Genomic DNA, 24219 nt, shown 5'->3' with positions numbered 1-24219 from the left:
AATCGGTATCGGAATCGGCCATGAAAAATCATGATCGGTGCATCCCTAAAATACACAGACTGTGATAGTTATTATATTGAATACTTATGCTTACAGATTGTAGATCTACTTCTGAAGTATGGTGCTGATCCATTATTAAAGTGTGACAGAGGGAAGACTCCTATGGACATGACCACAAACACATCTGTGTACATACTGGTGGAGAAATATCTGCAAAAGTCTAAAAATGATCCAGGTCTAAACCTCTCAACATACACAAAACAGATTCAATACACAGGGGTTGGACAAAATAATGTGAACACCTGGGAAACAGGCGATGTTTCTTAATAAGGTGTTTTACCACCATTTGCCTTTAACAAAGCTTTTCTTCTTCAGTGATGAAGTAATTCCATGCTTTGTGTACGCAGTCATACTCGTAAAGAATGTTGTTGTACTTAAAAAAATTTCGGGCTATTATGGTAACAGATGTTCCTGTTAAATTGGCTCCCATGGTTTGTCCTTTTTGGAGATCTGACAAGTCAGCCATTTGCCAAAGAATTTGTACTAACCACTGCTGAACACAACACTGATAAAAAGTATTCTTGTAGCTTCATAAAGTTAAGATTGAACTACTGATGTCACATGAACTATTTTAACAATGTTCTTAATACCTTTCTGGGTCTTGAACATGGTAGTTGCGTTGCTGTCTATGCAGGCTCAGAAAGCGCTTGGATCAAACATATCTTAATTTGTGTTCCGAAGATGAACAAAGTGTTTTGAATGACGTGAGCGTGAGTAAATAATTACAGAATTTCATTTTTGGATGAATTATCCCTTTAACCCTATAATGGGTGTTTTGATTATTTTGTCCATCTCGTTTACAGTTATATGTGCTGCATAAAACATATCTCATACAATACATTAAATATAAATTGTGAACATTTGTTTGTTTCACTGTATTTGAACATAGCTGAAAATCAACCCAGCACTACTGATTCTGCAGTTAATCCAAGTATGAGCCAAAGAGCCAGTCAGAACTCCATCAAAGTAAGTCAAAGATGTATCATTGGATAACAAGTCTGCTGTCACTGACTGTGCGTCATTACATGATCTGATTACTGATCAGCTACTTTTGTTTCATTTAACTTTGAGGACACAAGAGCTCCTCTTCAGAAATCAACAGGGACTGCTGATACAAGTGAGCATGAAAGCAGCCTGCCGTGTGGTGAAGCTGAACCCATTCCTGGTCCAAGCAGAGGACAACCAAGCTGTGATCCATCAATTCAGGCCTCTTTCAAAGGTTCTTCTCTACATTAGTCAAGGGTTGTGGGAAATAGATATGGTTCATGCAATATTTAATAGCAGTAAATGTAAACCCCTCAACAGTCTCATCTAGGCACTGTGGTGATCTCAGCATTTACCCTTCCATAAAATACAGATTCATTAAAGGGGACATTGGCTGCAAAATTCACTTTTACATGTTTTTTACATATAAGTGTGTCTTAGCAGTGTGTGGATACAGCTACCCAACAAAGATAAAAATCCATTCTCTCCTCTTTTTGAAAAAAAAAAAAAATCCCCCAAAAAACTAAAGTCTCAATTATCAAACGATCAAACTTTTTTTTTTGGTCGCCTATGACCAATGACGGACTGTCCCATAGTAGCACATTTCCACCATATTTTCAGCCAGTTATACGCTGTCCACCATTTTCACCGCACTCGAGCGGCTGTAGTGACAACAATATCTTGTAGCAATGCAGATGTTTTGTAGTTGGATGTAAAAGTGAACATTAGTGTCTTCCAACCAACTGTCTCCCAACCTTAGAACCACTGAGGACGCAGTGGATTAGTTTTGTTTGAATGCACCACCCAATACACAAAAAGTGGAAAAGGAAGGGTAAGGTGAGCAGTAGCTTATTATCATTTAAAGAGACATGCACCGAAACAGGTCGCTGTTAACAGAGCTGTTTTTGACAAGGCACGACCATTGAGGAATTTTGACCAAAATATTTTGCAGACATTTCACAAAGACCCTAAAAAATCATACCAGCTTGTGGAAAATGGGCATCCGATGTCCCCTTTAAAATTCAGTTGATATGGTATTGTTCAAAGATATGGTCAGGTTAAGTAAGCCAGCTTAAATTAGAATAAAGATTGCTTTTTAAGGTATTAAAATATTTTCTTTCATTCTAAAGCTTTTGATATGAAAATGTGTTTTTTTAGAAGGTGTCAAGTATAAAATTCATCCTCATTATTAGGATAATTATTTTAAATGAAAAGGCTAATTAAATTTAGTGGTTGCAGTAACAGCTCATATGATGTAGTTTTTGTAGTAACAAAGTTTATTTTTATTGGGAGCTATATTATACTATTTCTTATAGTAATTGCACTAGGCCACATTGTGCAACTTTGTGGACACAACATTAACAGTCTTTTTAATTTAAAAGTTAACGATTTTTTGGGCATTTTGCCCTTTATTAGATAGCACATCTATTGTGAGGCTCAGTGTGAATTAGGGTGTTGTGTGTCCTCATTTCCCAGTGGAACCTCAGACTAGCACCAATGTACTGTGGCCTATGAGGGACCAAGAGCAGGACTTCTGTAGCCAGGGTCCCTCACTGGTTCAAGTTCAGGAGAGTGAAGGATCAGACACCTCAAGCTGCATAGACAGTGATGTTACAGTGGATTATATCGAAGATTATTCATCATCACCAGAACATTGGACTCTGTGTGCCACTCAAGATTTCTCTGGTTTCTAGAGCAGAAGGGATGTTTCAGTTGATTGTCAAATATCTGATAAGATCATTCATTTATGTTTGACTCTTAAATATTGTGTTGTTTTATGTAAGTTCTCTTTCTTTTCCTTTACTGCATACTACCTGATACAAATACAAAATACACTATAAAATCTGGTATATGCTTTGGTTTGTTTTACATTAATTACATTTGTTTTATGTGAAGTAACCTGTGTACAAGTATGTAATTCAAATTTCCTAATAGCAAATCTACTATTTTAACTTGTTAGGATTTCAATGTGTGACACAATGCAGTTATTCGTTTGAGTTCTCAGAATAAAGAAATTAGATTTAAACAGTTGTCTTATGAAATGGTTGTCTTTGTAAACACAAAATAAAACATGAGAGGAAAAATAATTTTGTTTTTATTTTTTATTCTGTCTTTATTTGTTTCTATTTATTATTCTTAGGGGAGGCTGGTGAAAGTTCGATGAATGATGTACCTGAGGAGACAAGCTCACATTTTTTCCATGCCCATAGCTATTCAGTGAGTGGTTTCCTTTACACCCAACAATGTCTGTCATGTAAATTTTGCATTGTAATGTAAACCTGCTCAGCATTTTTATTTCATGGACTATTTCAGATTACTGAAAAGGGAAAGCCAAGTCAGAGCACAAGTGAAGATTCACATAAAGTTTGCTCTGCTAAAGCCACAGCAGCAGGAAAGAGGAAATTGGAAGGCTGTCAAGAAAATTACAGTGCTGATATTAGGGATGATAATGACTCTGCTTTGGCTAAGAAACGGGTCAAAAAAACAAAACAGGACATGCAAACAGAAAAAGATTTTTTGGACTACTTGCTCAACTTTGATCTGAACCATGTCTTTGTTGATTTTGAAAGTAAAAAAGATGTAGATTGCCCCTCAACTCAACAGAATGAAGATGCAAGAAAAGATCAACAGTCGGATCTTGATTTTTACCAAAAGGTGCCATCTGAAACGGTGTGCTTTTCTGACATCAACAAGGATAGCAGTCAAGAATGTAGCAATACTTTACTGTCCCCTCATTTAGATGAACTAATTGACTCATGTTTACAAGGGACATGCAAGAGGGACGTTAATGTACATCCATCTGGAGCAATGGCTAAATCACCATTACAGAGGGAGGAACTGTTTGACTCAAGCAGCCCTGATTCAGTGTCTTTGCTTATGGCCATAATCCATAGTCAAGGATTAACCTGCAGCCAGGAGTTTTCAGAGAAAGATGAACCATTAGATGAATTAGACACAGCCAACAAACAAATGAAAAGTTCTGAAACATCAGAAGAACCATTTATGGCCCAGTCATTGTATTGTGAGCTCCAACAACTGCAGGGAACCTTGCCATCATCCAGCCTTGCCATTGAGGCTCTCCATGTGGATAGTATCACTGGCTTTTCAGCAACACCACATGATGACTTAACACAAATCAGCATTAAAGAACTGCAATCTCCTAAAACACTGCCACAAAAGAACCCTCTAAATCAGGATGAAGAAACAGACATGGTCGCCATTCAAAACCACCAGGGGGAGGTAGAGATAATTGAGACAACACTAAGCACTAATCAGACAAAAGTGAGTAAGAGCTACACTGAGGATGATGCCATGGAATGTGAAAAGCTGAAAAGTGACACATTAATTGTAAATGCGACAGATCTCATTGGTGGACCTGAAGCAGAACCACATTCTTCTTGCCAGGAGGTAGTTAATGAGCCAGCGAGTGACGTTCTAACAGACCATGTCAGCACATTCCCTGTTTCACCAACTTTTGTCTGTGCCAGAGATGTTGAACAATTTGAAAATGATCATTTGGCTAATTGTATTGTTATCGAGAATCATATTTTTAAAGATTCAGCAGATTCTGACTGCACTGTTGTGGAATGGTCCAATGTTGCTGACATTCAAGATGTAGCCGTCACATCAGTTCAGCACGAAGAAAGGCCTAGTGAAAAGGAAGCAGAGAACACAAATGGTACACTGGACACAGTGGCCTCAGTGAGTGTTTTGAGGCCGTTTTTACCTGAAAATCTGTGTACACAACTTTCACTGGATAACACTGAAGAAACAGCACGTTTAAAACATGATCCACACATAGCTGTGGAAATCAAAGGTCAACTGAAAAGTCAGAAAAAGAAATCGAGGCAGAAGAAAAGACCAGTTAAAAACTCGTTAAAAGGAATAAAAGATGCAGATGCATTGAATACAGGTAATTCCCTGAGGTATATCATAAATATTATCATCGCTATATTTCAGAGTTGGGTAGATTATATACAAACTGTAATCCGTTACTAATTCCAAACTACATGACAAAAATGTTAGTTAGTAACGTAATTCTTTACATTACACATTTTAGGTAATATAATCGGACTACTTTTAGATTGCCTTTGACCTATCTCGTTTATCACATTGATTTAAATAGGATAACCTTGTACCATATTGATATAAAAATACAAATGAGTAATAAAATATATTCAATTCATTGTTATTAGCAACATGAAGTGCGTTAAACATTACATTATGTCAAGGTTTCCCAAACTGGGGTTTGTGAAGAAACTCCAGAGGGTTTATGAGTTTAATGAAAAATTAATAATTAAAAAATCATCAAAATGTTACATTAAAATATATATATTTTTAAATAAATCAAAATAAAACACATTCTAAAAAATGAAATATTTTATTTGTTTATCTGCATGTCATATGACCATAACCAATGTCAGAGAAACATGAACATACAAATGCGATGCTTCATTATTAAAATAATTATTTGAAAATCTCAGGGGTACTTCAAGTAAATATATTAGGTCAGATGACAAAAAAGCGTGTGCATTTTAATGTGTTTGAAAGACTAAAACCTTTCAAAGACACTGTAATACTATATACAGTTGAAGTCAAAATTTGACATACACCTTGCAGAATCTGTAAAATGTTAAACAAAAAAAAAAACAGCCATGGATCATTCAGGTAACAACACAGTATTAAGAATCAAGTTTATGTAAACTTTTGAACAGGGTAATTTTTATAAATTAAAAACAATTATTTTCTCTTGTGGACTATATATAAACGAAATATCTTATTCAGGTCAGTACTAAATAAAAAAATAACATGCATTTTGTATGATCCCTCTTATTTTGGTAAAATAATTAACATTTTGCAGATTCTACATGGTGTATGTAATCTTTTGATTAAATAGCCTACATAATGATAATTCTGGATTTTTGTCAATTCAGTGGTCAAATGCTGTGTAGCAACCTGACTAGTGACTGGTCTCTGTGTAAACAGCCACAAAACTGGAAGACTTTTTGAATATATATAAGCAGTAGGCTATTTTAGAAAGGACAAAAAAAAAGCAGAATTAAGGAGAAACATTAAATTATGAATAATTTATTGCTATTGTGTGAATAATATGTAATTATGTAATCCATAAAAAAGTAACTGTGGTCTGATTATGAGTATTTTAAAATGTAATTTAATCTAACAATTACAAGTACTTAATCTGTTTACATAATACAGATTACATATAATTAGTTACTACCCAGCTCTGCTATATTTAAAACATGTTTGTTTGTATATTATTTCTCAACAGTATCAAAGAAGGTTCTGAAGATTCCTGTGAAAACTCTTCACAAAAGAAATAGTGTAGGAGAGACTCCGCTTCACCGAGCCTGCATCAGAGGAGACCTGCAAATGGTCAAAGGCATGATAGAAGCTGGAAGCAGTGTTAATGTATCAGATCATGCAGGTAGGAAAATCCTTGCCCTGTTGTGTGTACATTATTACCTTTGATCTATTTAATGCTTATATAATGTCTTGGGTGGACAGGATGGACTGCCCTTCATGAGGCCTGTTCTAGAGGTTTTGTAGATGTGGCAGAGCAACTCTTGGAGGCGGGAGCCAATGTCACCAGCAGAGGGCTAAATGGATGTAACCCACTGCATGATGCTGTTAAATCGGGCTCATATGAGGTTGCTTCTGTATTTCTGTGATGATGTTTCCCAATTTTAAATGCTGCAATCCTTCACTTGCTAGTCCATAAAACACCATAAACATAGCACATCCAATTCATGCACTATATTCTTTTGAAGCCAGACTACTGACTTAGCCAAAATTATGTAATTGAAGCTAAAGCTGTGTAAACAACTATAAGAGCAAAGTAGTATTTTTATAGTTTTCAGTCTGATTCCCAGTTAACCACCAGCATTTTACCAGCTCATTCACACTAACAGTCCGTACTCAAATGTAAATGCAGTTTCTTGATGTTTTATGCATAGATCGTGAGGCTTCTCCTTCAGTTTGGCTCAAGCCCTCATGACAAGAATATGCTGGGGCAAAGTGCAGTAGACCTCGCAGCACATGAAAGCATAAAAGAGTTGCTTTTGACATTTAAAGGACCTTTTCGTAAACCTGCCCAGACAACTGACACTTCCAAACAGGAATCTCAGCTTTTGGCTGCGGAGCACATGCAGCCAGGTAAAAGACTTTGCATGAAGGACCTTGAAAAACAGTAAAAAGTCTTTCATTTACTCACCTGATTCTCACCTGAAGTACAACACAAAAAGAGTGTTTTTCTGTGTGTGTGTGTGTGTGTGTGTGTGTGTGTGTGTGTGTGTGTGTGTGTGTGTGTGTACCTGGTATTCATCACGTTGTGGGGACCAAATGTCCCCACAAGGATAGGAATACCAGTAGATTTTGACCTTGTGGGGACATTTCTTAGGTCCCCATGAGGAAACAGGCTTATAAATCATGCACAATGAGTTTTTTTGATGAAGTAAAAGTGTGCACAATCTCCTGTGAGGGCTAGGTTTAGGTGTAGGGTAGGTGTAGGGCCATAGAAAATACGGTTTGTACAGTATGAAAACCATTACGCCTATAGAATGCAGGGATGTGATTTTTCCGGATTAATCCGGAATTCCGGATTTTTCGACCTGAAAATGTGACCTATGTCACGTATTTGCGACCGTTCGCAAATGGCGGATGGCGAAGTATGATTCCGGACCGCAAGATGCGTCCATGCGGACCGTGAAAGCTTTTGACATAATAATAATAAAAAAAATGGCAAACGCTATTTCTAATAAATACATTTATATCAAGCACACTAGGGTCAGCGTTTGGGTGCAATCTTCCGTGCAGTGAGGAGAGAAAAGATCGGCAGACAGATGTAGCTTTCAGTGAGTGAAAAACGTTGATGGAAAATGCATTATTTTGGGGTTACGTCGCAAAATATTGTAAATATATCTTTTTATACTGTATTTTTATACATATTTATATTTTAAACCACGACGGTGAGCCAATGGATATCACACAAGCAACGTGAAAACTGCATATATTAAAGTGAAAGTAAAAACAGCGCTTTCAGCATCTAATGTGCACATGCTCTAAGAGACAATGATAGACGAATATACTTCATATGCTGATATTAATTTACTTCCATAATATTTATCCTCTGCAAAATAAAAAGAAACGTATTTTGTGTAGGCTAAGGGTTTTTGAAAGTCAGTTCTTGAAATAAAGCTCTTCATATTTATTGATGACTGTAGTGTTATTAGGGGTTAAGAAAGACTAATTATTTCAGGTGGTCTTAAATGTGGGGACTAAAAGGCAAGAATTGCGATGGAACTTTATAAGGTTATCCATTGAATAAATATGAGCGCTGCGCGTTTCAAAGTCAGCTGCGGCGCTGCTTTGTCTTTGTGTATCATTCTGATAGCGCCTCCTGCTGGAAGAGAATGAACTGACATTTTTTATCAGCTCGAACGTCTACTGTTGTCAAAAAGACCAATGTAAACTAATCAGTCAATGGTTTTAAGCACCAAACACGTAGAGTTGTAAATGTTATCTGATGGATCGACAAGATCATGTGTTATACAAATTTAAACAATTAAGGCAATAAAATATATGTTAATTAATATAATACTTGATTGACAATAATTGTTTAAATTAATATAAGAATTGATACTTTTGACTCTTGAAGGCTGGAATGTGAATTTTATAATTTACGAAATCTTTTTTGTTTTGGGAAATCTGCATCTCAATTGTAAATCATGCTTTTTACAGTCATTTTAATAATTTATTTATTTATTAATTAAATTTTGTTCAGGTCTTTAAAAAAGTATTTAAATGTGTAGAATTTAAGATTAAATATGCTGCAGATACTCTGGTCTCGCGAAAAAAAAAAATAAACATAAATAGTTTTTTATATATAATTGTCTGGACCTCGAGCCGTTTTAGTTGAAGACCCCTGGATTAGATGATCGATTTTGAGTGATTTTCTACTATGGCAGGATGTTTAAGCTGCATTAACATTAACTTACTTGTATTTGCTAGCTATTAGGGATGCTCATTTCGGTTAATTTTCCCAAACAACAACCGCAAATCATTATCCGGGGGGGGGGGGGGGGGGGGTCTTTAGTATATTTTCCTGCTTTTTTGTCCTTAGCCAATCACATGCCTGAGAATGTCCCCATAAAACATGTAAATCCAACATGTGTGTGTGTGTGTGTGTGTGTGTGTGTGTGTGTGTTCATGGATTTAATGTATGTTTATTGAGTTTATTTACTCATGGTTGTTCTCAACAGGTCAGTGTTTTCGGTTAGCAGAAACAAGGATCGATTTTACTAGCAATAGGAAGTTGTACTTCCTTATCAGAGACGGAATCATTCAACATGGGGATGATAATTTAGAAATGACACTCAAGGTAATTCATAAATCATTTGGTTAGGTGCTGATTAAGTACCATTAGACCATTTCAAAGTTAGCTTCATGTTTTTCATAGAGGTTTTAAAGCTCTGATTAAAATTTAGGGTTGTACCCACAAGGCCTCTCTTCTGGAAAATGGATCTATCAGAGATGCCAGTGGCAGAGTCTTCCTCCTTCCAGAACAATGGGTTGAATCAGTCCTGGAGAGTCAGTCCTCAGGTCCTGTCACCTCTGATTTTGCCTTGAAAAAGGTACAAGACAACTATGTGAAATGTTAAGATGTTTTCTACTGATAATTCTGATGCATGAGACAAAAATACTGACATGTGAGTTCAGTACCCTACTTTTAGGTTTTTTTTTATATTATCCTGACAGGTTATGTATCAATCAAAATCACTGTGGGATTATGTTTCAAGCCTAAATGCAAAGAAAACACTTGTGGGATCGGTACATTCCCACTCCTGCACGTTCAACAAAAGTTTATCAAAACCTGCTATAAAAGGTTAGTCAGCTCGACAGTGTTTTACAACACGTCATCAATTGGCCATATTGGCTGCACTGAACATAAATGCTACTGAACCAAACAAAACTCAAATATTTTGCTGATTATTGCTGCTGAAAAGGGTCAATTATTGTCATGTTTTGGGCTGAGAAAAACATTTATAGTACTATCCAAAAGTTATAACAAATCAAGGAGAAGAGTGCAAAAAAGGCATTTTTGGTTGGCCAAACTGAACCAGGATTTCCAGGGCAAGAATCTTGACAACATTCATGCTTTTACTAACCCTATCCAGTCAGGTAGGTGAAATATTAGGCTAATATCTTAATTAAGGAAAAGGGAAGGACGTGACGTGAGGCCAAGTATGGAGACCCAACTCTCTAACCATTAGACCACGACTGCCCTGTATTAATACTGCTCGTGCATATCTTTACCACCTATTAACTTTAGTTTGTCAAAATGTTGCACCCTTCCCTGCTTATTAAGAATTCTTCATATGATTCGGGAAAAAAGTTTCCACACATTTTTCCCGTGGTTTAGACCGTAAATTAGCAGTCTATGCTGTTGTTTACATCTGAGTATCGCCAATATGCCTGGGCATCTGGGTAACTGATTAAATCGTGACATAAGTGCAAATCCTTTATAATAAGATATTCCTATTGATATGACACATTTTATTTTTAATATTTAAGATTTGTTTTTAAGTTTCATAAATCCCAAACTCATGTAAAAGCAGATGACACTTTAAAGAAACATTTAAAGAATGTTACAAAAACAATCAGCAGGATCTGTGTTGAAATCTCCTCACAATGAAAGCATGCAAGGTGTCCTTTGTCCTGAAAAGTCCTAAAATGTTTTGTGGTAATCAATCGACAGCTTCCCAGTTAGCACACGTACACACAGACGTCTCCAAAATGTCTGTTAAATATCACACAGCACCCACTGTGTACAAACATCTGACAGACTTTTCTTTACGATGTCAGTTTAACATACTTTCTAAATCATAAATGTCTTAAAGACATTTTCTAAACATCTATTTGACATCTGATAGATGTCTCTGTAATGTGTGCTATCAGGGATGCCATGCCATAGATGTTTTCTAAACTTTACATAGCTTTTGAAATAACTGGCTACTGTTTTGTGTAATCATGAATTTATTCATTTTGTTTAATAGAGCCATCCAAAAATGATGCTTTCATGAACATCAGATCAATTCACTTGGTCAAAGATGAGGAGTTTTATCCAAGCCATGTGATGAACAGATACTGGGATTTCTTCACCCAGAGTGAAGAGTGGACCTTTGAAATCTAAGGAAATTGCTTGTGTAGCACAAATGCCAGTCAAGAAAAACGTTTCAGTGTTATAAACTTTTGTTACAACTTCTATAAAAAAGGAAAAGTGTTGTTTTGTGTTTTAAGTGTTCTTGTTGGTTTGAAAATATGACTATAACTGAAATGTCTTTGTACTAGTAAGTTTGTTTGGAAAGATGCTTCATATTAAAATAAAAGTCAACCCATTACACGTTCCATTTATGTTTATTACCTAAATAACTAACTAACCGGTATGGATCCCAGCCGTTATGCGCGCTTCGAGGTGAATTTATGTGTTTGAACACTCGCTTGAGATGCTAGGAAACGCTAGAAATGTAGATATCTCGGTTTTAAGGCAATACCCGGGTGTGGGTGGGCGGATAGGACTTTCCTGGCGTTCACGCCTCATTCTGCTTCTCTTGAGTCAGACGGCACAAAGTGAAGTCAGCAGTCTAAGAAGAACTTACTCATCTTGAGCGGAGTGACGGCACGACTCCACGCTTTCTCAAAAGAAGCTGTAAGTATCTTAAACTCGACAGATCATTTAGAGATCGGTATGACATTCATTACTAACTCCATCGCATGTAGGTTTGTTAAAGAAAGCGCTAATTAGTGGTCTTGTTAGTTTTTTCTTAACTCTATACTATGTCGTTCGTAAAGTATTTGAATAGATTTGCGAACCTTAAGGTAGTAAACTGTTTTATTGGGTTTCGACAGACGGGAGTTGTTTAATCTCTGCGGTTTAAAGCTTTTTAAACCGTGCGGCAACTTCAGCATTTTAGCTAAAAATTATTCTTTTGTCACACAGGTTCATATTGTAATGTTGAGGAACATTTGATGGCAGTGTCACAAAACAAAAGACCGGCAGCGTGCAAGGTAGGCGAGACCACTTCAGTAACATGATATCGTACAACTGAATATGATACAGTTTCATAGCTAAATAGTTTTGTCAGAGGATTTGTGTGATTATGTCAGCCTTATTTATTACACATGTTTTACTTTGCCAACAGAATGAAAAGAAGATGTGCAGTCTTACACTGGTTAAGATGCAAGTTCTATGTGTTTGTTGTCTCATTGTTTGTCGTGGTGAAGCTGGTGTACATCAAGATTTCAATGGACAACAGTATTTACATCGAACCCTATGGAGCTACACATAGATCACCCAGAGCTCAGACGCTGAACGGCATTAACTGCACAGCCATTTATGAACTGGAACCAGTAGAAATTGGCAAGTCTTTGGAGTTAAGACGCAAAAACATTGTGGAAGTCGATGATGGCAGTATCGCTTCTTTCACTGCAGACTGCAAAAACTACATCGAACAGAGAGGCTATAATGAAGTCATTGTAACAGATGAGGAATGCAACTTTCCAATTGCTTACTCTTTAGTGGTGCACAAGAACAGTGCTATGGTTGAAAGGATTCTTCGAGCCATCTACACACCTCACAATATTTACTGCATTCATTATGACCAGAAGTCCACGAAAAAATTCATCGCAGCAATGAAGAACTTGGAGAAGTGTTTTCCAAATGTGTTTGTAGCCTCTAAAATCGAGTCAGTTCAGTATGCGCACGTCACAAGACTAAACGCAGATCTCAACTGCCTTTCAGACCTGCTCAGTTCAGAGGTCAAATGGAAATATGTTATTAATTTGTGTGGCCAAGACTTTCCACTCAAGTCCAATTATGAGCTGGTAACCGAGCTCAACAAACTGAATGGTGCAAACATGCTCGAATCAAGCAGACCCAGCGAACTAAAAAAGAAGCGATTTCAGTTTAAGTATGAATTGAAAGACGTGTCATACGAATATCGTAAAATGCCAATTAAGACATCTATTGTTAAAGACCCACCACCGCATGACATCGAGATGTTTGTTGGGAGTGCTTACTTTGTCTTGACACGTGATTTTGTCTCGTATATCATGACCAATCAAGTGGCAAAGGATTTTCTCCAGTGGACAGCCGACACTTATTCTCCTGATGAGCACTTTTGGGCAACCATGGCCAGAGTGCCTGGAGTTCCTGGAGAGATCAGGAGATCTGAGCCTGATGTGACGGACCTGAAGAGTAGGACACGTTTGGTAAAATGGAACTACCTTGAAGGCCGTTTGTATCCACATTGCACCGGCACACATAGACGCAGTGTCTGCATCTATGGTGCAGGGGAGCTCCGGTGGCTTCTCGAGGACGGCCACTGGTTTGCAAACAAGTTTGATCCCAAAGTTGACCCTGTCATTATTAAATGCCTTGAAGAGAAACTTGAGGAGAAGCAGCATCAACTATGCTTGAAAAGAGTGTCTTAAAAAAGGGCCTTTAATGTTTTGTCTGCTGCTGCACTTATGTTTGTTCAAAGCTGTACTTTCGAGCCATTTAAATTTCATCATGTTGCCGTCCACTATATGCTAGGTCAGTATGTTCATGAGTTTCATTGTCTTTCAGCTTCCGCTTTACAACTTGACCCAAAGATGTATTCATAGGTGCTTAAGCTATGAAATATTTATATATTTAAATTTATTTAAGACTGTCAGATGCATCTAGACCATCTTTTTTCATTCTGTTTTTTACTGAATCAGTCTATGTGGGAATTTTCATAGGGTTTCAATATTTCTCACTTTGTAAGTATGACTTTTGTAGTTTTAAATAGTCATCTCAAAACAATTGCTGTATCAATGCCAGGGTGACGCTTTGTCCTTTTAAAATAATTTATATATTTACTCACAATGTCTACTGGGCATCCAATAGTGTTTAAATAAAGCTAATAAGCTCTTATATTTGAGTCTTTCTCCTTCTCTTGTTGTAACAGTGAAACAGCCACACCTGTGTACCTAAAAGCCACTGTTTCTTTGCTGTTTAATCATAAAGTAAATATTAAGCAATAGTTAGTTTGTTCTGGTCTGGTTCTGGTTTTCCATAATTGTTGATAGTAGCTAAATTCTAGATAACATATAATACTACTTATACTGCTGTAGATTTATATACACCTTTTAGACAGACTGTGATTTTTTTTGTTTGTTTTAATCACTCCTTTTGCAGGCTACATTGTTAAGCATTGTTCATAAGGAATGAAACAAGTTCTGTAAGTTGTTGGAAGGAATTGTGTAAGGATTTGTTCAAAATCATTCAGGAGTGCCACTATTGTATGCAACACAGGAAATTAGTAATTTGGTGGTGCAAAAATAGACAAAGTAACTGGCAATACTGTGTTTGAAAGTTGCTTGATATTTTTGTTTATTGAACTGTTGTGCAAACAATTTCATCAGTGTTGTTGGACTTTACATTACAACAAGACTCTTGCTTGTGTGATAGAACACATTAGAGAGGCCTATTATGCCCCTTTTTACAATATGCAGTATAAGTCTCAGATCATTTATTATATCATTTTGAAAATGCCTATTTTAAGTGGAAGCAGAAACACGCTTTCGTGCATGCCTTTTTAAATTCAAATAAGCTGCTGGTCCCCACCCCCTTTTCCAGATTAGACCTCTGCTTTTACAGCTTGTGCCTCAGATACTTTGCTAAAAATCTGTTTGGTTTTGATTATCATATCTGTTGTGTTGAAATCATGTGTTTTAACTAGTGGTGGGCTGTTATCGGCGTTAACGTGCTGCGTTAACGTGAGACTCATATCGCGCGATAAAAAAAAATATCGCCGTTAATCTATTCTCAAAGTTGGGTTGGGAGCTGGGTCTAAACTACGCAAGATATGATGACTTTCACCTTGATATTTTAGCGTGGATGACGTATATCTAGTTGAATTACACTGTAGGGGGCGAGAACGAGTCTTCAACTTCTGTCAAATTACCACATCAAATGAGACGCGCAGACATGGATGCAGTTATGAAGCCGCTTCAGGGCTGGTGCGTGCGTTGTTAGACCCTTTTTACTGGAGCACGTGCCCCAGTGAAAATCTGCTGTGCCCCAGTAAAATCTCAAGTTTGAGTTATAATTTACTTTGATAATCCCGAAATAAAGACATTAAACTATATGCAACAACTGAATTGACGCTTCTAAAAGCAACGCAGTTTATTGGAAGACTATGCACTCAGATAGGCTATCCATACCCGCGCGCCTGTGTATTTTACGGTAACGCGCACGTCGTACAGCATTTTGCGCAGAAGTACTTGGTTACACAAATTTGTATAGTTAATTGTGTTGTAAATGCAATTGTCAAGCAGTTTGTAATGCATTTTGGAAACAGGAGATGAGCGCCTGATCTAATGCGCCACCTGGTTTGAGAAACCCGTTCTCAAAGACTTACTTTTAGTCATTATTTGGGTAGCACACATATTCTGAATGCCTTGAAATTAGCCATTTTAATCTAGATTAATCTAGATTAATTTCAGAATTTAATCTAGATTAATCTAGATTAAAAAAATTAATCTATGCCCACCACTAGTTTTAACCCATATTAGTTTAAACTTCTGATATATGTTTTCTGAGTGCACAGAAAGTGGCTGTCACAGAACATGTGAGTACTAAACTAAGTTCTCTTTCATGTCTTATTTTGTTTAAACTGTCAAATACACACAAGGTTATGTTAAAAACACACAAGTTTCATAAACAGCTGGGAAAGAAATTGCATGTTTATATTAGATCTGTGTGGCTGCAGCATTGTAAATATCAGGTAAATCGGGCCAGTTTTTGGTTAATCGCTTGGGACACTAACAAAAAACCTATGACATTTAAATGTGCTCCTTTGATTAACAAGGACTGTTTTTAATATTTTTGTGTTGAATTGATGTGATAAAATATAATTGTTCAGGCCCTACAGGTTTTAAAAAAACGTTAGCTGTACCCCATTTTTGAGATAGCAGTGTTCAGGTAAAATGGGCCAATCAAAAATTCAAAGGAAAAGAGAGACATTTCTAATAAAACACATTTAATTATATTTAATTTTATAAGGTAGCAGTGTAACCCTGCATTTAAATTAAATTACAACATCAATTTTAAATACATTCAAAATCTATTTCAAGCCATAGAGAAAGCGTACATTTGCTTTTAGGCCTCTCTCAACTGTCGCCCTATATTCGGCTAATGCTCCTCTCATTCTCTCCCCTTCCCACCGATTGTATTTTTTGCCCCATCGCTGGCAGACATTCTTCATCTCCTTTATGTTCTTTTCTGACCCTCTTCTTTCCTTTCTGATCATTTCTGTTTTTCATGCTGTCTGTAATAAATAGTTTAACGTTGGGCTACTTACTTTAACACAAAATTATTGATTTTTCTTTCATGCCAAAAATCATTAGGAAATTAAGTAAAGATCATGTTCCATGAAGTTTTTGTTTTATTTATTTTTTGTAAAATTCCTACTATAAATATATCAAAATGTAATTTTTGATGAGTAATATGCATTAAGAACTTAATTTGGAGAACTTTAAAGGTGATTTTCTCAGTATTTTCATTTTTTTTTTTTTTTTGCACCAGATTTTCAAATAGATGTATCTCGGCCAAATATAGTCCTATCCTAACAAACCATACATCAATAGAAAACTTATTTATTGAGCTTTCATATGTATACATCTCAGTTTTATAAAATGTAACCCTATGACTGGTTTTGTGGTCCAGGGTCACATATGTTAGTATTTGTATCTATATTTTGTAGATTAAGTTATAAATCATTTACAAGTGATCAGATAATGATGAACTAATAATTTACATAACATGATTATATGTTTACAAATGATTATTAAGTAATATGCTAACAATTTACAAATCTGTCGTAATTTAACTTAAAAAATAGCTTATGATGAAATAATCAAACAGATCCTTAGTAAGTGGTTAATACTGTCACACCCCTGGACTTTATGTTGGTTTCTCCCATTCTCCCCCACAGTTCAGTGTGTTTTGGTTTCTCCCTCATCGTCTGCACCTGTGTTTGTAATTAGTCTGGTTATTTAAGGTGTGTGTTTTCCCCGGTACGGTTGTCGGTCTTTATTGTTATCCTGATGTTTCCTCTCCATGTTCCTGTGTCTACCTGTTCCCATTGGATTTATTAAATGTTCGTTTTTATCTACGTCGTTGTTCGTGTGTTCCTGCCTACAGCGTGACAAATACGTTACTAGTTAATATATTATTTGTCACTTAAAATTAATTAAAATATCAATCATTTACATTTTTATCCTTCACTGAAGGATAAAAATGTAATATTTACACAACAGCTTTTGAATACTTTGTAGTGTGTACTGCAATGTAAGGGCTGACTGGTGAGGGTAAAGATGTCTTCTCTGGCAAACATGAGCTGCGCCCCAAATGACGCACTATACACTCTGCACTTATTCACTATGTACTTATGCACTTATGTACTTTGCACCATGTAGTGTATGAATTATATAAGGTTATTCTGTATTTTATAACACCCTAAACAAACTTTCACAAGAACCTCAACTTTTTTTTTTTCATTTCAACTTCAAATTATTTAGATGTAAGGCTTCAAATTGATATCAAATTTAGGATAAAACCTGTTATGTAAAATATGTATTTTATATAAAATATAATAAAAATCACACAGTGTATTTTCGTTACAGTAAATTTAAACTTCTGTAATTTGTTAATACTTTATTATTATTTTTAATTCCGCTTCTGCAATAATCTGCTGATTGTTTTCTTTGAAAAGATACCTACCTTAGATCCAAAGTGTTCATGAATTACAACAATTTAAGTTTGGATAGTGCACTTTCAAGCCTATTTAAAAAAATGGGGGTGACAGTTAAGGGGTTAACTATTAATTGTTTAACCATTTACTAAGGATCTGTTTGATTATTTTATTATATGCTATTTTTAAGATAATTTCTGACAGATTGGTAAATCGTTAGCATATAACAGTAAAATGAACATATCACTTATCAATAATTTATAAACACATAGCCATGCTTTGTAAATAATTAGTTTATCATTAGCCAATTACTTGAAACTGACTTATAAATTAATTTTATAAATTAAACAAAACATACACAAATTGTTAGCATATCACTTATTAATCATTTGTGAATGTTTTGTAAATGTTTATTTCATCATTAACTAATCACTTATAAAAGACTTACAACTGAACGTTATTATAAAGTGTTACCAAATAGGTTGCTATATGTCAAGAACTGTTATGGCAACAGTTTAAAATTCTTTGCAGTCACTGGCTGTTAACTTATAAGAAGGTAAGGCCCATTTTACCTGATATCACCCTAAATCAATAAATTCACTGCTCTCTTGTAGTGATGGAAGTTCAGATCATTTTACAGACTCAGACCTTTGAGTCTCGCTCAGCAAAATGCACAAATCTTTTTTCAAGTCATTTCATTCATTTTAGCAAAATACAATTAAAATGTTATGTGTTACTTCCCTAACACATCTACTACTTACGCAAACGTTGATCATACTACAAACAAGACAAAACTATAATGCTATAAGAAACAGAAACTATTAATTCATTATTTTAAACTAATTCTAGTACAGAACCTTTAGGATGTTGCGCATGCACAACTGAACGAATCACTTCCCGAGTCACATTAAAGATTCGTTCAAAATGAACAAATCTTTCAAGAACGACCCATTACTCTCCTCTGAGGCTGGGACTCTAAATCGTGTTCTGTGCTTGTTTGTGCAGTCAACGACAGAACAGTTAGCATGCTTTGCTCAAACATTTACCATGGTTTTAGAACTGGTACACCGTTGTCGCTGTGAAACCAAAATGGCAGAGCGGTGGGTGGAAACGTGCAGATTAAGGGGTGATAATATTACAATAAGGACACGATTATAGCATATAAACATAGGAAAAGTCTGATTTTGATGATATGTCACCTTTGAACAGGATATGTGAACAGCCCTCATGTAACCTTTTTCATTTTATTAATGTTTGCATTAGGGTGGTATTAGAATGTTTGCTTTGTTGTATCCACAGTCTGTCAACTGAGATTAATTTGGGCAAACTGAGCAGTCTGTAAACTGGAGATGCAAGACTAATAAGAAAGCCTTCATTTCTTGACTCAACAAGTCAATGGCTGGACAAAAGCACCTAAACTTTCACTGCAACAAGACACTCGAGTCTACAAACCGGGTGAATTCCCAAAAGCCACTTTTTATAAGTGATATGTCCCTTGAGACATTTAGCTTGTGAACAATCTTTTCACTCTTTTGGAACCTGAATGAATGTTGTCAAATACTGTAACAGAAAGATTGATTTTAAATGTTCATATTTATTTTAAGCTAATCAGTTAGTGCCAATGTCCCGAGTTTGCCCTGTGCCAGTCTGTCTCTGTTCGGCTGGAAACAGAGATCTTGAACCTACTTCTCTAAAAGGTTTTCACTCTGAAGAAGTAATTGTACTGCAAGTTTGACCACTGAGGTAGCTAGCGTGGCTCGGTTTCCCCAATCTAAATGCAGTTTGACCAGCACATTTGGCTCCGTCCTAGTGTTGACAGTGTAAGTTAATGCACCCTGGAATGTAGACGCCCTCCACTAAAACCTCTGGCCCTCTCGGTTTTTCTTGTTTCAGACTCCACGTTGATGCACATAGCACAGAAAGCCCTCTGTGTAAGTTTTATTTACTTAATATCAGTTACTGCTCTGGGATCAACAGTTTTAAAAAATGACTAACCAGTTCATGTGAGTACAGAAAAATCACATGCACATCTATTTCACAAAAGGTCTGCTGCATTCTAAGTCAGAACAGAAATAGGGATCAGTCCAGTGTCACAGTGAGTTTCCTGAAAGGCAGATATGAGGAAGTCCCTTCCAGCAGATGATACATTCCTCTATGGTTTAAGAGAGGAATGCAAAACATTAAGTAGACTGGTTCAAAACAGGAAACAGACAGCAGTTTCTCTGAAATGGCCTGTTCCTCAGAGATATAAGTATTGAAAATGTTATTAGGCTAAGACAATGCCATGCCTACATCTGCTTTGAACACGTGCACTATTAACCTACTGTATTTTTAATCATGTTTTGGTGTTTTAGTTCCACCATGGCATGACTAAACCACATATATATTGAATAATCATATCATGAACTTTCATAAAGGAAAAAACTTACGTGAGTGGTTTTGTAGACTCATTGTGGAAGCAAAACATCATTTGCATGGTAACATTTATAGTCATACCACTCCTTGCAGTATTTATAGAAGGCCGTTGTAACTAAACAGTGGTTTTCCCTGTATTAAGAAAACAAGATAGTTTGTATAGCTGTCAGCCTTGTATTTATTTTTCTCCATATGAAACATTTCAGTAGAATTGACAGAAGTCAGAAACTGTTACGCTACTTCCTCATATATCTATCATATATACAGAACTTGATGTAAATGTTGCTTGTTTGTTTGTGTAAGGCTGCAATAGACCAAATGACTTCAGTTCATATTTTTGTCTGGATAAGTCAACGCAAGTTACAAGTCAGAGCCAGTCTAAAGATACTGTGCAGTCAGAGTTGACAAATTTTAGAGGAAATCACACATTGACGGCCACAGACTCAAATCTCTTCTGATATTTGAGATGATTTTATAACACATATTGTTTTATTTGTCATGCAACCCTGAGCAGCAAGCTGCATGTTTAATGTATGATAACCAATTTTCTCTGTAACTGTTGACAAAGTCAGCAAGTTTATGATGACTGGTATTTTACAATGTGTTTAGATTTCAGTGCAATGTATGCCAGCCTTAAAGGGGACCTATAATGCCCCTTTTTACAAGATGTAATATAAGTCTTGGGTGTCTCCAGAATGTATCTGTGAAGTTTCAGCTCAAAATACCCCACAGATCATTTAATATATAATTTTAAAAATTCCTTTTTTGAGTGGAAGCAGAAACACACTGTTTTTGTGCATGGCCTATTAAATGCACACTACAGGGTTTTAGTAAAAAAAATTATATTGCGAGAATACATTTGTAATATTTTGAAAATAAAGTTGAAATATTTTAATAATAAAGTCAAAATGTTTTGAGAATAAAGTCTAAATGTTTTGAGAATAAAGTCGAAATTACGAGAATAAAGCCGAAATATTGCAAAAATAAAGTCGAAATTACAAGAATAAAGTCTAAATGTTTTGAGAATAAAGTCAAAATTACGAGAATAAAGTTTAAATATTTTGAGAATAAAGTCAACATTTTTTTGAGAATAGAGTCAAAATTACGAGAATAAAGTTTAAATATTTTAAGAATAGTCAAAATTATGAGTATAAAGTCGAAATGTTTCAAGAATAAAATCAAAATTTCAAGAATAAAGTCAAAATGTTATGACAATAATGTATAAATGTTTCGAGAATAAAGTCGTGGTGTTTCAAGAATAAAATGGAAATTTCGAGAATAAAGTCAAAATGTTATGATGATGTATAAATGTTTCGAGAATAAAGTTGAAATTATGAGAATAAAGTGGAAATGTTTCGAGAATAAAGACGAAATGTTTTAAAAATAAATCGAAATTTTGTTAATAAAGTGGAAATGTTTTGAGAGTAAAGTCGAAATGTTTTGAGAATAAAGTCGAAATGTTTTGAGAATAAAGACGATATGTTTTAAAAATAAATCGCAATTTCATTAATAAAGTTGAAATGTTTCGAGAATAAAGTCAAAATGTTTTGAGAATGAAGTCAAAATGCTTCAAGAATAAAGATGAAATGTTTTAAGAATAAATCGAAATTTGGTTAATAAAGTCGAAATGTTTCGAGAATAAATTTGAAATGTTTTGAGAATAAAGACGATATGTTTTAAAAATAAATCGCAATTTCATTAATAAAGTTGAAATGTTTCGAGAATAAAGTCAAAATGTTTTGAGAATGAAGTCAAAATGCTTCAAGAATAAAGATGAAATGTTTTAAGAATAAATCGAAATTTGGTTAATAAAGTCGAAATGTTTCGAGAATAAATTTGAAATGTTTTGAGAATAAAGCAGAAGTTAGAAGAATAAAGGTGAAATGTTTCGAGAATAAAGTTGAAATGTTTTGAGAATAAAGATGAAATGTTTTAAAAATAAATCGAAATTTTGTTAATAAAGTGGAAATGTTTTGAGAATAAAGTCGAAATGTTTTAAAAATAAATCGAAATGTCATTAATAAAGTTGAAATGTTTCGAGAATAAAGTCAAAATGTTTTGAGAATGAAGTCTAAATGCTTCAAAAATAAAGATGAAATGTTTTAAGAATAAAGTTGAAATTTTCTTAATAAAGTCAGAATGTTTTGAGAATAAAGATGAAATGTTTTGAGAACAAAGTAGAAGTTAGAAGAATAAAGGTGAAATGTTTAAAGAATAAAGCTGAAGTATTTTGAGAATAAAGTCAAAATGCTTCAAGAATAAAGATAAAATGTTTTAAGAATAAATCGAAATTTGGTTAATAAAGTCGAAATGTTTCGAGAATAAAATAGAAGTTAGAAGAATAAAGGTGAAATGTTTTGAGAAAAAAGGTGAAATGTTTCGAGAATAAAGGTGAAATGTTTTGAGAATAAAGACGAAATGTTTTAAAATTAAATCGAAATTTATAGCCTGCGCTTGCAAATATCCCAGATTGGGAGCAAAATGTTTCGAGAATAAAGGTGAAATGTTTCGAGAATAAAGTCGAAATGTTTTGAGAATAAAGACGAAATGTTTTAAAATTAAATCAAAATTTATAGCCTGCGCATGCAAATATCCCAGATTGGGAGCACCAGGAGAAGTTGCCAGGCCACTGGAATTTATTTGAACATATGTGGGATTATTAGCAGAAATTATACCATGTGTTATACTCGCAGGGACAGTATGCTTGGAAATAATATTTCACATCTTCGATTGCATTCATTAGGCCTATTTGTAGTGTGCCAGCCACCCAATAATAGCTTTTTGCTTTTTAATATAAAACAAAGTATCAGTTTTTAAAATCTGTCAGTTTTATAGCGAAACACAAACAATGTGTCTTGCAATAATGTGTTTTTCACACTCTTTAATGTGGCGGGACAGTTTGCTGTATTCATGTAAATCAATCATCTTTTTGATTACAAAGAGATGTTTCTTTTATTAAATTATACAGTTTTCTTTGTGAAAATTCTACCACCTACTCCGCAAAAACATCGTTGGCATCCAATCTTTTATTCCTCACATGTATTTATTATTAATTAAAAACAATAAAACATTCTAAAAGTCGAAGCGGACTCCAACTCGTTATATTGTTGTCTTTTCTGAGGTATAAAAGTGACTATTCACAAGCTGTTTTATTAACGGTAAAATACAGTAAATGATTGGAAATAATATTTAACGTCTACCATTCATTATTTGTAGCACGCCAGCCACCCAGTAATCGCAATAATTTTGTGCTTTGTTAAGGCTAAGGATGGTTTGCACATCTTTTATTTAAATTAAGCATGTGCATTTTAAACAACATTTTCAGTCAACAAAGTGCACTGTTTCCTGAACCATTGTCACAAAAGCAGAGCAAACCTCACCCATTTCCTTTTCATGACATGGCAGTTTAACTCACTGCACATTTCCACTCTCAAAGCATTGACGTCACCACAGAGTAAATATCATCAGTCTCTGTGGAAAACACCCAAAAAGACAGGCACTGTGGTGTAACTTATAGTTTTAATAATAAAGTTGCTCACAGACTTTAGAACCTGAGGCTACAAAAGTCTAAAATGAGGTTTCATCTATTGAACTGATGTGCAGGCCACACCTCTGTGTTATTCATGCTAGTGCTATTTAAGGATGTGACATTATTAGCACAACCTTGTGTAGGTGTCCCCTCTGCCAGAAAGAAACTAGTGTGAAATCTCATTTACACTGACTGCCGTCTGCTCTCGTCCTATGGCAGTTTCACAAAACAATCTTTACTTCAATATATAGGAGGTTTTTAAGTAAAGAGTTAACAAAGTGGTTGCTTTGTTTGTTCATATCCTGTCTTTAAATCTTTAAAGTGCTTAAATACATTCGGTAATCGACTTTTTAAAAGTCATGTACACTTTGGTCCTACTGCAATCATTCCAGCCCAGGTTTTAAGGTAAACTAACAGATGATGCGACCTCAG

At 35.1% G+C, this 24219-nt stretch overlaps 1 protein-coding gene across 1 annotated transcript; it reads left to right on the top strand.

Annotated features, from left to right (window-relative positions):
• Nucleotides 1–11685: 11685 nt before the first annotated feature.
• Nucleotides 11686–14020, top strand: gcnt4a (glucosaminyl (N-acetyl) transferase 4a). Its single transcript, XM_073841202.1, has 3 exons — nucleotides 11686–11770; nucleotides 12062–12129; nucleotides 12264–14020. The coding sequence occupies exon 3, from the start codon at nucleotides 12265–12267 to the stop codon at nucleotides 13552–13554; it is 1290 nt and encodes a 429-aa protein (XP_073697303.1). The 5' UTR covers nucleotides 11686–11770; nucleotides 12062–12129; nucleotide 12264; the 3' UTR covers nucleotides 13555–14020.
• Nucleotides 14021–24219: the final 10199 nt, after the last annotated feature.

Source organism: Garra rufa, chromosome 5, assembly GCF_049309525.1.
Source record: "Garra rufa chromosome 5, GarRuf1.0, whole genome shotgun sequence".
NCBI classification, from domain to species: Eukaryota; Metazoa; Chordata; class Actinopteri; order Cypriniformes; family Cyprinidae; genus Garra; species Garra rufa.
Note: the sequence above shows the minus strand (reverse complement) of the source record. Positions and strands in the feature narration are given on the sequence as shown.